The sequence below is a fragment of the Taurulus bubalis genome (genome assembly GCF_910589615.1).
Source record: "Taurulus bubalis genome assembly, chromosome: 5".
Taxonomy (NCBI): domain Eukaryota; kingdom Metazoa; phylum Chordata; class Actinopteri; order Perciformes; family Cottidae; genus Taurulus; species Taurulus bubalis.
Genome location: NC_136593.1, coordinates 11,626,203 through 11,639,469, shown reverse-complemented (window position 1 = coordinate 11,639,469; position 13,267 = coordinate 11,626,203). Strand labels below are relative to the sequence as shown.

The 13,267-nt window shown below is 43.3% G+C and overlaps 1 protein-coding gene across 1 annotated transcript in view; it reads right to left on the bottom strand.

Moving 5' to 3' along the window:
* Positions 1-1,177: 1,177 nt before the first annotated feature.
* Positions 1,178-13,267, bottom strand: part of megf6b (multiple EGF-like-domains 6b) — a gene marked incomplete at its 5' end in the record, with an annotated part of 53,355 nt that continues 41,265 nt past the window's right edge. The window contains 26 exons of the mRNA XM_079218980.1: positions 1,178-1,372; positions 1,657-1,785; positions 2,557-2,685; positions 2,793-2,921; positions 3,547-3,675; positions 3,850-3,978; positions 4,773-4,901; positions 4,999-5,127; positions 5,217-5,348; positions 5,511-5,639; positions 6,151-6,279; positions 6,422-6,550; positions 7,991-8,119; positions 8,214-8,342; positions 8,649-8,777; positions 8,898-9,026; positions 9,577-9,708; positions 9,787-9,915; positions 10,292-10,423; positions 10,509-10,634; positions 10,723-10,857; positions 11,382-11,516; positions 11,699-11,827; positions 11,942-12,070; positions 12,199-12,330; positions 12,985-13,155. Of these exons, the coding sequence (XP_079075106.1) occupies positions 1,311-1,372; positions 1,657-1,785; positions 2,557-2,685; positions 2,793-2,921; positions 3,547-3,675; positions 3,850-3,978; positions 4,773-4,901; positions 4,999-5,127; positions 5,217-5,348; positions 5,511-5,639; positions 6,151-6,279; positions 6,422-6,550; positions 7,991-8,119; positions 8,214-8,342; positions 8,649-8,777; positions 8,898-9,026; positions 9,577-9,708; positions 9,787-9,915; positions 10,292-10,423; positions 10,509-10,634; positions 10,723-10,857; positions 11,382-11,516; positions 11,699-11,827; positions 11,942-12,070; positions 12,199-12,330; positions 12,985-13,155 (3,350 nt within the window). The 3' untranslated portion in view covers positions 1,178-1,310. The remainder of the gene's footprint in view (positions 1,373-1,656; positions 1,786-2,556; positions 2,686-2,792; positions 2,922-3,546; positions 3,676-3,849; positions 3,979-4,772; positions 4,902-4,998; positions 5,128-5,216; positions 5,349-5,510; positions 5,640-6,150; positions 6,280-6,421; positions 6,551-7,990; positions 8,120-8,213; positions 8,343-8,648; positions 8,778-8,897; positions 9,027-9,576; positions 9,709-9,786; positions 9,916-10,291; positions 10,424-10,508; positions 10,635-10,722; positions 10,858-11,381; positions 11,517-11,698; positions 11,828-11,941; positions 12,071-12,198; positions 12,331-12,984; positions 13,156-13,267) is intronic.

Here is a 13,267-nt window from a genome sequence, read left to right as displayed (position 1 = left end):
TGTGGCTAGGGCTTATTTTACAGAAGGTTCTAGGTTATACAGAGAATAATATATTTTTACGTTTTAGCCTTTAATGCAGTCTAGAGAATCAAAAGAACAAGTTTTTTTTTCCTTTTTATCATGCTGCATTTTTCCTATCAGTGTTGCATCGATTTTATGACTGAAAAAGAAGCAATTTCTTTGTTGTGTGTGTGCTTTGAAGAATGCTCTGAAGTGATGCAATGGTGGACCGAATTCACTCTGAAGATGACGTAGATGGAGTCTGGTGTCTCCTGTACATAGTTTGACCTTTGTATATATTTTTGGTTGTGATCACCTCTGCCTTTTTTCTTTTTTAGTTTTCTTTTGCAGGCGTTGCTATCTGCACTGTGCTTGAATCTGAATTTAGACAGGATGTACAGCTTTGATCTTCAATGATAAAATAAGAATGGTAAACTAACTTTTTATGTCTCCGTCTTTGTTGGCATTCATGTGTAAAATATAATTGGGGTTTGTTTATTGACTGTTGATTGGCAGAGCTGAAAAGTCTTTTATCCAGTGGAAGACAAAGAACGCATTTCAAACTTGTGGTATATTCAATTGTATACAACTGTGAGAAATATAAATATGAAGCAATTTATACACAAAATCAATTCAAAGAAAAATATTTAGACTCTTAACCTTAAAAAAGGTGCAAATACATGTATAGTTTAGTGACATATTAACTGTAAAATTCCAGCTGTCAATTAAGGCCTACTAAATCAACAGTAATGTGAAAATTATTAAAGTCTTTGTTAAAGCACCTTTGACTGAGGCTAGTACTTCATAACAGATTTAAAAAACAAATTCAAACTACTGGCAAATATGGTTTCCGAAACTCAGGTTGCATCATATCCAGCAATTTTCCTTACAAAATTAGATTATTTTACACACAGTACCTGCAAAGGGTATTTCATGGACAAAATATTAAAACGCAAAATACCAAAAGTGCAGTAAACGCAAACACAATCTCCTGACTCTGCACTCTGCGGATGTAGTTGTTGAGGAGCCTGAAAGGTTCGATGATCCACCTCGACCACACGGAACTCTCAAAGTACCACCACTGTGGCGGGTCAGGCTGATAGTTCAAAGGACACTTTGGCACGGAAAAAAAAAAAAAAAAGTCTTATCCAGCTCGGATCCAAACATGAAACGGCGGTTCTCATCAGAGAGTCTATTTCCATGTCGGCCTTCCATCTGCCTGCTACATCTTCCTGTCTCACTCTTTTGAGCCACTTCAGTAAAATGTGGATGACCCGTCCCAGTTGGAGTCTTCCAGCTCGATGGCGCTGCTATAACGAGTTGTGATGCTGCGAGTCTCCTCTCCTGCCGGAGGTGATGCGTGGAGGTCCACCTGGGGAAACGCATAATGAGTCGTGAGTGCAACTCAACACACACACAATCATATTTGATCAGAACACAGACGACACCCAAGGAGAAAGTGCAGGTTCTGCTGGAACTGACCGCTGTCAGCACGAGAACTAGTTATTCACCCTTATTTCACAAAGTCAGCAAAAAAAACTCCGAGCCATGAGTTTGCAAAGCTCGTCACCTGCTGTCCACATGGATGTAATGATGCAGTGAGACGACCGATAAGACACTCTGGATGTCAGTCACAATGAGTCGTCTTTACTGTACCTTCTTGACAGGAGAGCCCGATCCAGCTGTGCAGGCAGCTGCAGCGGCCGTTGCGTCTGTCGCACTGCGATCCGTTGCCACACTCGCAGGTCTCTGCACAGTCGGGCCCGTAGCGGTTTGCTCTGCAATCTGACACGGAACACAAATACACGCAGTTTAACAAAACTACACCAGAGGTCCATAGGATTCGAAAGCAATCGTTTTGACATTTTGGGAAATGTTCGGGGCGGCACTAGTGCTTGGCCCCCGGAAGTGCTGAGAGACGCTTGGTGTTCGTAGGCTGTAAACGCAGCGCTGCCAAGGACACGCTCAACTTAGGCCACAGCTTAGTTGTTAATATTGAAAGTGTCGCCTGTTCAAATTGCACCAACTTCGACACTTCTTGTCCCCGGCAGTGTGAAGGAGAACGGGTGGACTGTTCTCAGATATACTCGGGACACATAAAGGCATGCAGAGATTCGTTGATTTATAGCAAGACGAAGCTGCAACAGCGCCACCTAATTTAGTTTCAATAATTCATACATTTCATATAGACATAGGTCCATCAAATGTGGTTGCAGCACAAAGTGTTCAGGAGATATGACATTTGTTTTAATATAAGCCCTGCATATGACTTACTACAACTTTTTTAACATACTGTGAACTTTTCAACATACTATACTTTGACTCAATGATTTTTTTGGGACAAACTACTGAGATGTGTTGATGTACTGTACGGCTTTTTTCTGACTTTAGATATATTATACTATACTTTTTTTTCCAACGTACTATACTATGACTTTTTTTAACATTTTCTTTTACAATGATACTGTACTCTGACGTGTACACATTTTTATTTCATTTTGGCCTGAACCTTGCTGGGTGAGCATTCTCTAAGTCAGAAAAGGGCGAGCAGATTACCAATGTCACATTTGAGTCCAGTCTTCCCGGAGGAGCAGAGGCATCTTCCTCTCACAGGATCACATGGAGATTCTTCCTCGCAGTCACACACCTTGGCACAACCATGACCGAAGGTCCCCTGTTCACACACTGAGAGGAGTCGGGGACAGGAAAACATAAAAAAAAAGGATAAATAACGTTTAAAAAAAAAGTAACCCTTTCATTATATCGTGGCAATCAGCAGTGATTTGACTGACCTCTGTGGCAGCGAGCTCCGTGGTATCCTGGAGGACAAATACAGCGGCCCGTCGCCGGGTGACAGGAAGCTCCGTTCATACAGTCGCACTGCAGCTGGCACAGCGGGCCGTGAAGCCCAGGAGGACAGGCTGAAGACCAGGGAGACATGCCACACGATTTAAAGTCGGCCTTCATGGTTTAAAATGTTTTAAATTAATGTCAGGATGTTTTGTTCTCTGATTTTCCTCAACATTGATTAACAATGAGTGTAAATTGATATTATAGACAGGGCTGGGTATCTATGGGGGGGGTGGAAGTAAGAGCAGATACTCAAGTACAATACTTCAGTGTAATGTTGAGGTAATTTAACTTTATTATTGGTGATCTAGTATTTCTATTTTGTGTTGCTTCGGATGGTACAGGCACTTGTTTTGAACAATTTAAAATGATACCTGACCCTATTAGTCACCCTGGCAGATCATTTCTGTTGTTGGTGTATCACAATAATATTTAATTCTTTAAGGGATAATTCTGAGCGATAATCTATATTTTTGCTATTCAACAAATTCTGTGAAAAGATCAAAACCAACCATGTCTGACATTGTTTCTAAATATGTATTTCCCTTATCTTTTTAAGCCTACTGCTTTCCACTGACAATTGTAAATAAAAAAATAAAAAGGGTCACATACACGAGAATATAGTTTCCTTTTTTTGGGGGGCTACATCATTTATACTTATGTGTCCCTTTGTGTGTTTATCTGTTCAGTTCTCACCATGTTCACACAGATGTCCGTAGTAGCCTGAGCCGCACTGACACGTCCCCGTCACTCTGTCACAAGTGCCATTATTTTGACAGTTACATTTCAGCTGACAGTCGCCACCAAATCTGCCTGCAGGACATTCTGAGAGACAATCGAATGAAACAGGAGGACAGTCAAAAAAAAGAAGAAGAAAAAGCAACCTCATGACTTAACACTAGTGTATATGTTTGTTATATGCAATAATGAGCAAAGGCAGGTCAGAAAATAATCAGCTTGACTGCATTAAGAAAGCAGGTTTATGAAAGTGAGGGACACCTTCATCGCAGTGTGAGCCAGTCCATCCCAGACTGCACGTACAGTTGCCAGTCACAGAGTTGCACACTCCACCATTACTGCAGTTACAGCGCTCAACACAGTCCGCCCCAAACCAGCCTGGAAGGCAACCTGAGTTGGAAAATACGCTCTTAAAATGAAACTGCAGAAATTATACATCATCATCAAAACGGAACAAAATACAATATGACAAAACGTTTTTTCTTTAAAATACGCCTTACTGTTCTGAAACTAAACTTATACAGACACAAAAATTGCCCAATTGTTATAATCCATCACAGTGAGCTCATAGTCCAGATGACACTTACAGAAACCTGAAGAAAGGAGTCTAGACTTTCAGACGATCAGATTACATCTTTTCAGAAATATGAGGTTGTTCACACCCTCAGAGGTCAATAGGTCAGTATAAAATAGAGACGGCCACCAACTACTTGTGTTATGATAGCGATGCGATTTAAGGTTGGTTCACTATTCATAAGCAGTGACATTCAAGGCGTTCTTTAAAACCGCAAACAATGACTCATGATGCTTGAAGCAATTTCTAAAGGTCTAAAGAGTGAGACACAGTTTTAAGGTTGTAGTGACGGTGTTGTTGAAAAGGGTTAAATTACTGTAATAAACCTGGTACAACCCGCATGTTAATTATATTTGTCCAGTTACATCAAGTGTGCATAATACGGGCTTTCTCCGTCTCACATGACTCCTTAATAAAATTTGAAAAATCCGCACTGGTCATAAGAGGAATCAAACCAGTGATCTGCTGTTAGGGAGGCAAAAGCTTTCACCATAAAGCTTGTTTTGACCTCACACTTTGGTGGAGCAGGTGGTTTTGTGTGTAATGTAGAATATTCAGGTGCAGGTTATTGCATCATGATCAAACTGTATCAACAGAACTGAGAACTGACCGTGTCCACAGTCCTTTCCTCTTCGGCCAGGGATGCATTTACAGCGACCGGTGAGCGGGTCACTCTGGGCTCCGTCTCCGCACAGTGCCACCCGAGCGCAGTCGACTCCATAACGCCCGGCTGGACACGCTGTCGCCACAGAGACACACACCAGACGCTTGTCATCCCATGCTAACACGTATTACTAATTCAGTCACCAACTCAGCAAAGTTTAAGATGGACTCACTGATGTTGCAGCGTGCTCCTATAAAACCTGCTGGACAATCACAGGCTCCAGTGGAAGGAATGCATCTCCCTCCATTTTCACACTGGCACTCGCTTTCACAGTTTGGACCATAACGACCCTTTCCACAAACTGAAATGAAACATTTAAACATCAGAGAATTAGCACTTTCACTGTAATGTGATACATCTAGAAGGTTATAAACGTGCTATTTTATGTACTTTGGTCACATCTGGGCCCATGGAAACCTGGAGCGCAGTAACACGATCCAGACACCGGGTGGCAGAGCTGGTTTGTCTCTGAGCACTGGCACACCTGGTTACAGTTCTGTCCAAAGGTTCCTGGAAGACAAGCTGAGAGAGGGAGAGGGTTACATGCACAGTTTGATAAAGATGTTCTTGCTTTTTGATGCATCCTAAATGGGTTTTATTAACAGAAGAATGAGTTAATAAAACCTGTAATGCTTCTTAATTTTAAAATGGACTGGAGGCAGAAGTTAATCCTGCAGCACTTACTCTGCTCACAGCCGTTCCCTGTGAATCCAGGAGCACAGCCGCAGTCTCCAGAGACGTGGTGGCAGGACGTGCCCTGAGCACAGCCACAGTGCTGCCTGCAACCCTTTCCATACGTACCCGGCAAACAGGCTGAAAGAAAACAAAGTCAAAACAATATATAGATATTTAGAGCTATAATTTGGGGACATTTTATTCTGCATATTCACCTTTATCCATATCCTACTTGTAGATGTTTTTTAAATAATGAGTTAGTATGTTTAGTTTGTTCTTTGTTGCTTTGATTGGTCAAGTCAAGTAAATTGTATTCACCACAGAGGGCTTTAAAATCAAATCAAAATCCCCTCTTTCCTAAAACTAAAAAGTTATTACTACTATTAGTATTATTATTATCCTTAGACCATACATTAGGATAACAGAGAAAATAAACCTAGGTGCCATGTACTATACCATTAGAAAGAAGCTGAAATACAACTCAAGGAAACAGAACGATATATATCAAGTACATAGTTTTATCCAAAATAAGAATGTTTTCTCTGAACTTGCCACTGCATGTAGATATTTGCAACAGGGTCATTATCAACATGTCAGGACAAACTCCATCCAGCAGGGGCTGCCAGAGCCCCACAGTGTTGAACTGCACCTTTATCACAGAGTTTTCCTCTCCAGCCCGGTGGACACTGACACGCTCCAGTGACGTGGTGACATGAATCCCCGTTCACGCACTGACATCTCTCCTCACAGCCGGCACCAAACAGGCCTGGTTCACATGCTTAGCGAAGAAGGTGCAAATTAGAGGTTATAATTAACAAAAATACACAATATTGTCAGTCCAACAGTTTCCACTGTGCAGCAGTTCCCATAAGGTCACAGTTTCTTTGGGTTCATTAGTTTTGCTTCACTCACTGGCTCACCTTTCTCACAGCGCTCTCCGATCCAGCCGCCGCTGCAGCTGCACCGTCCAGTCAGGCGGTCGCACTGGCCGCCGTACTCACATTCACACTGCTGCTGGCAGTCCGTCCCGAATCGGCCCACCACACACTCTGTATAAACATACAGCAGCGTGCACGAGCAGAAACACACGTGAGAATCATAACGATCGTGTGTTGTCAAATTTCTGCTGAAGGGCTGCAACATGCCCCCCCCCCCCCCCCAATCATTTATAGTATAGAATTGGAAATCAAGATAGTAGCCACAGAGTTTAGAGGCATTCCAGCAGCAGGATTAGAGGTTTCCTGAGCACGAAGAGGGGGCCGGGCCTGGCATGGCTCTCGACAGGGAAAGGTTGTAACAGGCACAGAGGGAGGATAATGTGTGATATGGAGCTCAAAGGGAGAATAAGTTGGAATGTCATCGCTGGGTCGGCAGAGACTTTTACAGAACAGACCCGTCCGTGGTGCAGAACAAACTGCCAGCAAATAACAAGACTACAAGCAAAAGAAAAAGTATGCAGCAGATTGAACTCAGACTTCTGTATTTCCTGGGCATATTTAGGGTTCAGGTATTGTTATTGTTCTGCAGTGCTGTCCAGACCAACAATAATCATTCTGGCTTAGCAAGACAAGTCGGAGTTCTTCAAGTTTGTAGAGCTGAGTCAAACAGCCTAAAGTGTATATCAGGATAAATGATCAGATTATCATCAATAACAAATGTTTATAAATCAGTGTGTGTTTGTTTTCTCCTTTTGGCTCAATTCCGATATGTCTGTCATGTTTAGATCCAGTATGATCAGTTAAAGATGCTGGTCTGTCGACTGATTGGTTGGTTGAACTTGTAGCTACTGACATTTATTGAAAATGATGATGTGAATAACTTTAGGTTGGTAAAAGATGTTTGTTATTCACGAAATTCGGTTAATTATCTGGCCCTATGAGTATTTCGAAGTGGGAGTTTAGCGTGAAAAATTAGCAAGTTATGATCAGGGTCAAAATATTGATTCAATTAACTGTGTATTTGATACATCATTGAGAACATCTTCTGATTGAAGGACAACCCGCTCTACCACTGCGTTACCTCTATTCCTAAACCCTTGAACATTTTCTGGAGAAAAATGTAGGCAGTGTATCGGAGGGCAGGAGAAAGTAGTATAAAGTTAAAGGGAAATTCAGATTTTGTACCTATTGTACTGGGAATATGGCAAAGTTGCTAAAAACAAGCCTAACAAGGCAAGACACGCCAGAAGTCATTCATGTTTTAAACAATTTTCCTGGTTTGTCAGCGTTGACCTACAGGACTTGCCGCATCTACAAACAGTCCTTGGCCTGTTTACAACATGTCTGATCATCTCCTGTTGCTTGCCCCGTCAGTCTTTGCCAAAAAGAATTTCCCAGATCCGAGTATGTTATTATAAATGGCAGCCAAATGTACAAAAATTTGACCCAAGTTGTAATAAATGAGAATTTTCCTTAAAGTGATTCATCTGTCGGTGGTTTTGTGGTCACACATAAACGGAGACTCTTACTCACAGCATCTCTGAGTCTTACCAAGTTCACAGGCTGTGCCCATCCATCCACTGGCACATGAACATTTTCCGTTGCTCTTGTTACAGGTGGCTCCATTCTGGCACAGACAGCGCTGCTGACAGTCTGCTCCATGAAACCCTGGAGGGCATTCTGGGAAAATAACGCACCGGACAAAACCATATTGTGACACCCTTATTTACCCATCATATAGATGATTACTAAGCTCTGTGTGGCGCTCACTCACCTTCTGTGCAGTTGGGTCCGGTCCAGCCAGGTGTGCACACACACTGCCCACTGGCCGGGTGGCAAACGCCATCGTTACGGCAGCTACAGGTTTGGTTACATCCCTCCCCATAGAAACCGGTTGGGCACACTGCCAGAAGAGGGACAAACAATATCATTACCTCCTGGTGAACTTTGCTGATCAAAAGTGGAAATTCCAGTGTCTGGTAAGCGATACAGGCCATAGCATGGGGAACATCAAGTCGGTGCGTTCTCATGTGCGACTGAACTGGGTTTCCCCAAATAACTCTGAAACCTGGTTTTTGTTTCACTGTGAATCCGCGTGACAAAGATGTTCTCAGTGCTCCGATCGCCGCTTCACAAATGTCCCGATACCATCTTTCATAACACTGGACCCGCTAGCTTCATAACTTTATGTTGTGCACCCGTCACTCACTCAGGTTGCAGAATGGACCGATCCAGCCAGCAGGACAGAAGCAAACTCCTCTGACGTGGTCACAGCTCCCGCCATTGAGACACAAACATTTCTCCTGGCAGTCGAGTCCGTAGAAACCCTGAGGACACGCTGAAACACACACACACACACACACACAAATGTAAAGACTACCTGTTACTGGCATATACTGTATACTGTACATATTTAGAAGGTTAATTCGCCTTTGTGATGTGAAGGAATGTCTCTTACGCTTTTCGCAGAAGGTTCCAGTCCATCCCACCAGGCAGGTACACGCTCCGCTCACATGGTCGCACAACGCCTTGTTGTCACACTGACACCGATGGCGACAACCAAGACCAAACATACCTGATGGGCACTCTGAGGGAATATCACACAGACACACCTTAGACATACAGACTAGTGATATGTGGCTTTCAATAATGTTGAACATTTTGTGTCCAATGTCCTGTTTTATAAAGGTCGGTTTTAAAATGACACAATTCTACGATACAAAATAAGTACCTCATAGAGAATTATTTTTGTATTATTATTTTGGCACCATCTGGTGGTCGCACCGATAATTAAACTGTGCGGAACAATAGTGACGCAAAGTGCCAATAAATGAATTGGCTGACAGCAACATATCCTCCCAACAGATTTTCCAGTTTTATTTTTCTAGAAACTGAGAAAGCCAAAACACCACTCACACTGATGCTCATTTTATTAAAGACATTTCTCAAGCCTTCATCTCCGACTGAAACATTAATAAAGTGAGCAAAAGTGATCGGCAGTGAGCAGGACTTTTAGTTTCTTTCACATCATGAGACTTTATGGTGTGAATTATTCTATGAATAAAAAAAAAAAAGGACACATATTAACTTGAAATCATGACACTGGTCTCTGAATGTTGTCACACATAACTACATACTCTGGTGGCAGCGTGCTCCAGTGTAACCAGCCTCACAGTTGCACTGTCCCGTCGCGGCGTCACAGCTGCCGTCTCCGTTTCTACAGTCGCATGTTTCCGCACAGTCTTCCCCCCAGTGCCCCGCATCACAGCCTGCGGCAGAAAAAACGCGTCAAAAAAACGTGTCAGACAGAACAAATAGCGTCAACAAATGCCTTCCAGCACCGCTACCTTTCCTGCAGTTGTGTCCAGTCCAGCCAGGAGCGCACGTACAGCGCCCACTCACCGGATCACACCGAGCATTGTTCTCACACACACACTTCATTTGGCAAGCTTGACCGAAACGTCCACTCGGGCACGCTGTGCAAGAAAAAAGAAAAAGTAAACCATCAAGACTAATCTACTAGAACAAACTTCACCAAAGAGCATGAAAGCACAGCAAGTTCCCATGGCAGCTTTGGTGCTTCGATTCAGCCGTCAAATGAGGCTTTAAGAGCCAGTGGTTGTTTGACATGGAATTATACTTGTTCTTCCCAGTGAATTATATCTGAGGTGGTTTTCCGGCAGTGGAGGAATTTTAGCTAATGACCTCGGCGAAAACCTGCTCCTCTGTCTTCTCACATCTTGCTCTATTTATTGTCCAAGCTGCACCACAGAGATTTCCATCCTCCTCAGTTTGTTGACTGTTTAATGCATTTAGCTGTGGAAACCCAAAATGCACACTGCTGATACTCACAGTTCTGGCAGAATTTGCCCATGAACCCTGGAGGACAGTTACACGACCCGTTGTGTTTGTCACACACGCCGCCATTCTCACAAACAGGGCATGTTTCTGTGCAGCCTGATCCCCAAAATCCCTCGGGACACACTGTGAAAAAGATTCACATTTGTATCAACTTTACCATGTAAAATGTGTGTGGTTATTTATACGAAAAAAATCTTTCTGCACTCACAGTTCTCACAGTGCTTTCCCGACGTCCCCGCTGGACACTTGCATCGTCCCGACACTTTGTCACATGTGGCGCCGGTGCAGTCACAAGGATGGACGCAGCCTGCTCCGAACCTTCCCGCTGGACAGTCTGACACGGGACACACAGGAGAGCCTCGTCTTACATGAGAGGACAACAACTTGGTGGTGAAGAGCGTGTTCTCTGTAGGGACACCTACCTTGATCACAGCTCTCTCCATGACGACCAGGAGGACATTTTCGTTGGCACTCTCCAGTCACATGATCACATGACACTTCGGGTGGACAGAAGCACTTTTTCTCACAACTGGCTCCGAATGTCCCCGGGTTGCATTCTAAAGACAGAACAGGACAGAGCACTCAATTATCATGTTGTGACCACTGTTACACGAGAGAATGTAAATCATCCTCCCGTTCTTATAATAAGTGGCTCAATGATTTTCTCAATGCTTCTCTGTCTTTATTTAGAGGGGATTTGCTTCTCCTCGACTGACTCATACTGTATATTTGTTCCAGTTTTGACTCCCTTTACTGATTATATCAGAAAGTAAATAGACTTGAATGCAAATCGGTGTACGTGATTGATGTGCCTCTCTGAGCGTGGCTACATCCCGGCCTGTATGGACACTGGAGATACAGCATATCTTGCCATACATGACATATATTCTGTTTTCTTTGTTCGACTGTATGTCAGCAGGTGTGTCAATGGAGGGGGTTTTCTTCATACTTTTTGTTTTTTAAACAACAGCCGTCATCTGTAATCCATGCTGTATTTGTACAGTAATAACTCCTTAGAACAGAAAACAGTATGAACGGTTTGTTGATGAATCGTTGATGGTCCTTGTGATAGTGAGCTCACCTTCCTTGCAGGTGTTGCCCTGGTAGCCTGATTTACAGAGACAGGTGCCATGGCGACGGTGACACTCCAGAGTGTTCTGCTGGACACACCGACACTCCTCAGAGCAGCCGGGGCCGAAGGCCCACTTAGGACAAGCTGAAAGACAACAAACAGAAGATGATTTCATAACAGGATAGTGCACAAAAAGAAATATGATGTGACAACAACCTTGTATGCACAATAGGAGCATTCACAAGATTGTATTATTGCATATGAATACTTGAAATTGAATGCTAGTAATTCATAGTGTCTGGTAATGTGAGAGCACTGGGACTTACGGAGGTGGCAGAAGCGCCCGTAGAGTCCAGGATCACACAGACAGGCTCCGTAGGTTCGGTGGCAGCGCCCGTTATTGGCACAGTTACACTTCTTATTGCACTGCTTCCCATAGAAGCCCTTAGGACAGCCTGCACAGGAAAACAATTCATTGTAAAGCAACTCATTGTAATGGTGGGAGAGAAATGTTTTCACTGAAGATCAAGGAACAAAACATGTCAGCTCGGACCAAGGGGATAACTCACCATCCTGACACAAGTCTCCACTGACCCCAGGAGGACAGCGGCAGCTCCCAGTGACCGGATCACAAGTGGCACCATTTTTACACTTACTGGGGAAGGAGCAGTTTTTACCAAAATATCCCTCGGGGCATGCTGTGAAATGGAAACATAAAAAAGGGTCTATTACTGCTAATCTGTCATACTGACTAATGTGATACAGTAGTAAGAGTATACACATGCATATGTATTTGAGGGTCTGTATATGTTGAGCCAATCCTCACTCTGGTTGCAGACGATGCCTTTCCATCCGTCAGGACAGTCGCAGCCATTTTTCCATGGATTACATTTCCCTCCATTAGAACAGTCGTCACATGTCAAACTGCAGTCATTTCCAAAAGTGTCATCCAAACACACTGGAAAGAACAGAGTAATCAATGAAGTTCACAGTACTATTTTACACCAACACCCACCTGAGTCATAACAGGTTCACAGTGAATGATTGATTTATCTATTTTATTCATATCTCTTAAAAAGAAATGTGTAACTGCCTCAGAACATTTTCTCATTGGATGTCAGAGGTTATGAAAACATTCAAGGTTGACAGCAATAATTTCAAGTTTTAGTATAGTTATGAGGTGCGAAGTTAGCTACACACATTCCATGTAGGCTGAAGGTTATTGAAAATCGCCCTCACACAAAAAATATATATCTAAATTAGTTTTGCAGGTGTTACTCCTGTCAACTTTCAGGGAACATTACACATTAAAGGTTCTGCCGTTGTCAAAAGAGTCCAGGTTTGGGCGACACATAACAGAGCCTTGGACTTCCTGTTACAAGCTGCCAGGATATATAAGCCTCAGCATTCCTGCCAAAGAAACTGTGGTGTTACAGTATGTACAGACAGTACGGGAGCACGAAGCACAGTAATTATCTCCCACCATGAGGTCTGTTCCTGCCCGCAGTAAGCAAGTCTATCAGACAGCTTCACCTCCCGCGAGTCAGGTAATCAGATACAGATTGCTCTTAATGATAATGAGGGGCTTATGGTTTCGAGGGGGAAAACTCACCGAATTTCTCTGCCAGGTTACTCTCGGCCCTCAGCTCCCCTTCGTCGTCTTCATAGTCGTCATAGCGCTCCAGGGGTTGGTCGTAGTCATGCATCAAGGTGAGCAGGGGCTGAATAAGGGGCAACTCGATGGCAGCTCCGCTGGACAGGGCCTCAATTGTATCTTCTAGTGCTGTGCGGAGACAGAGAAGAAGGTTAGGTACACACACTACAATACACAGTGAATGCCATTTGGGTTTTTGTCTTTAAATAACTTATTTTTTTAAACAAATGAACAAAAATAA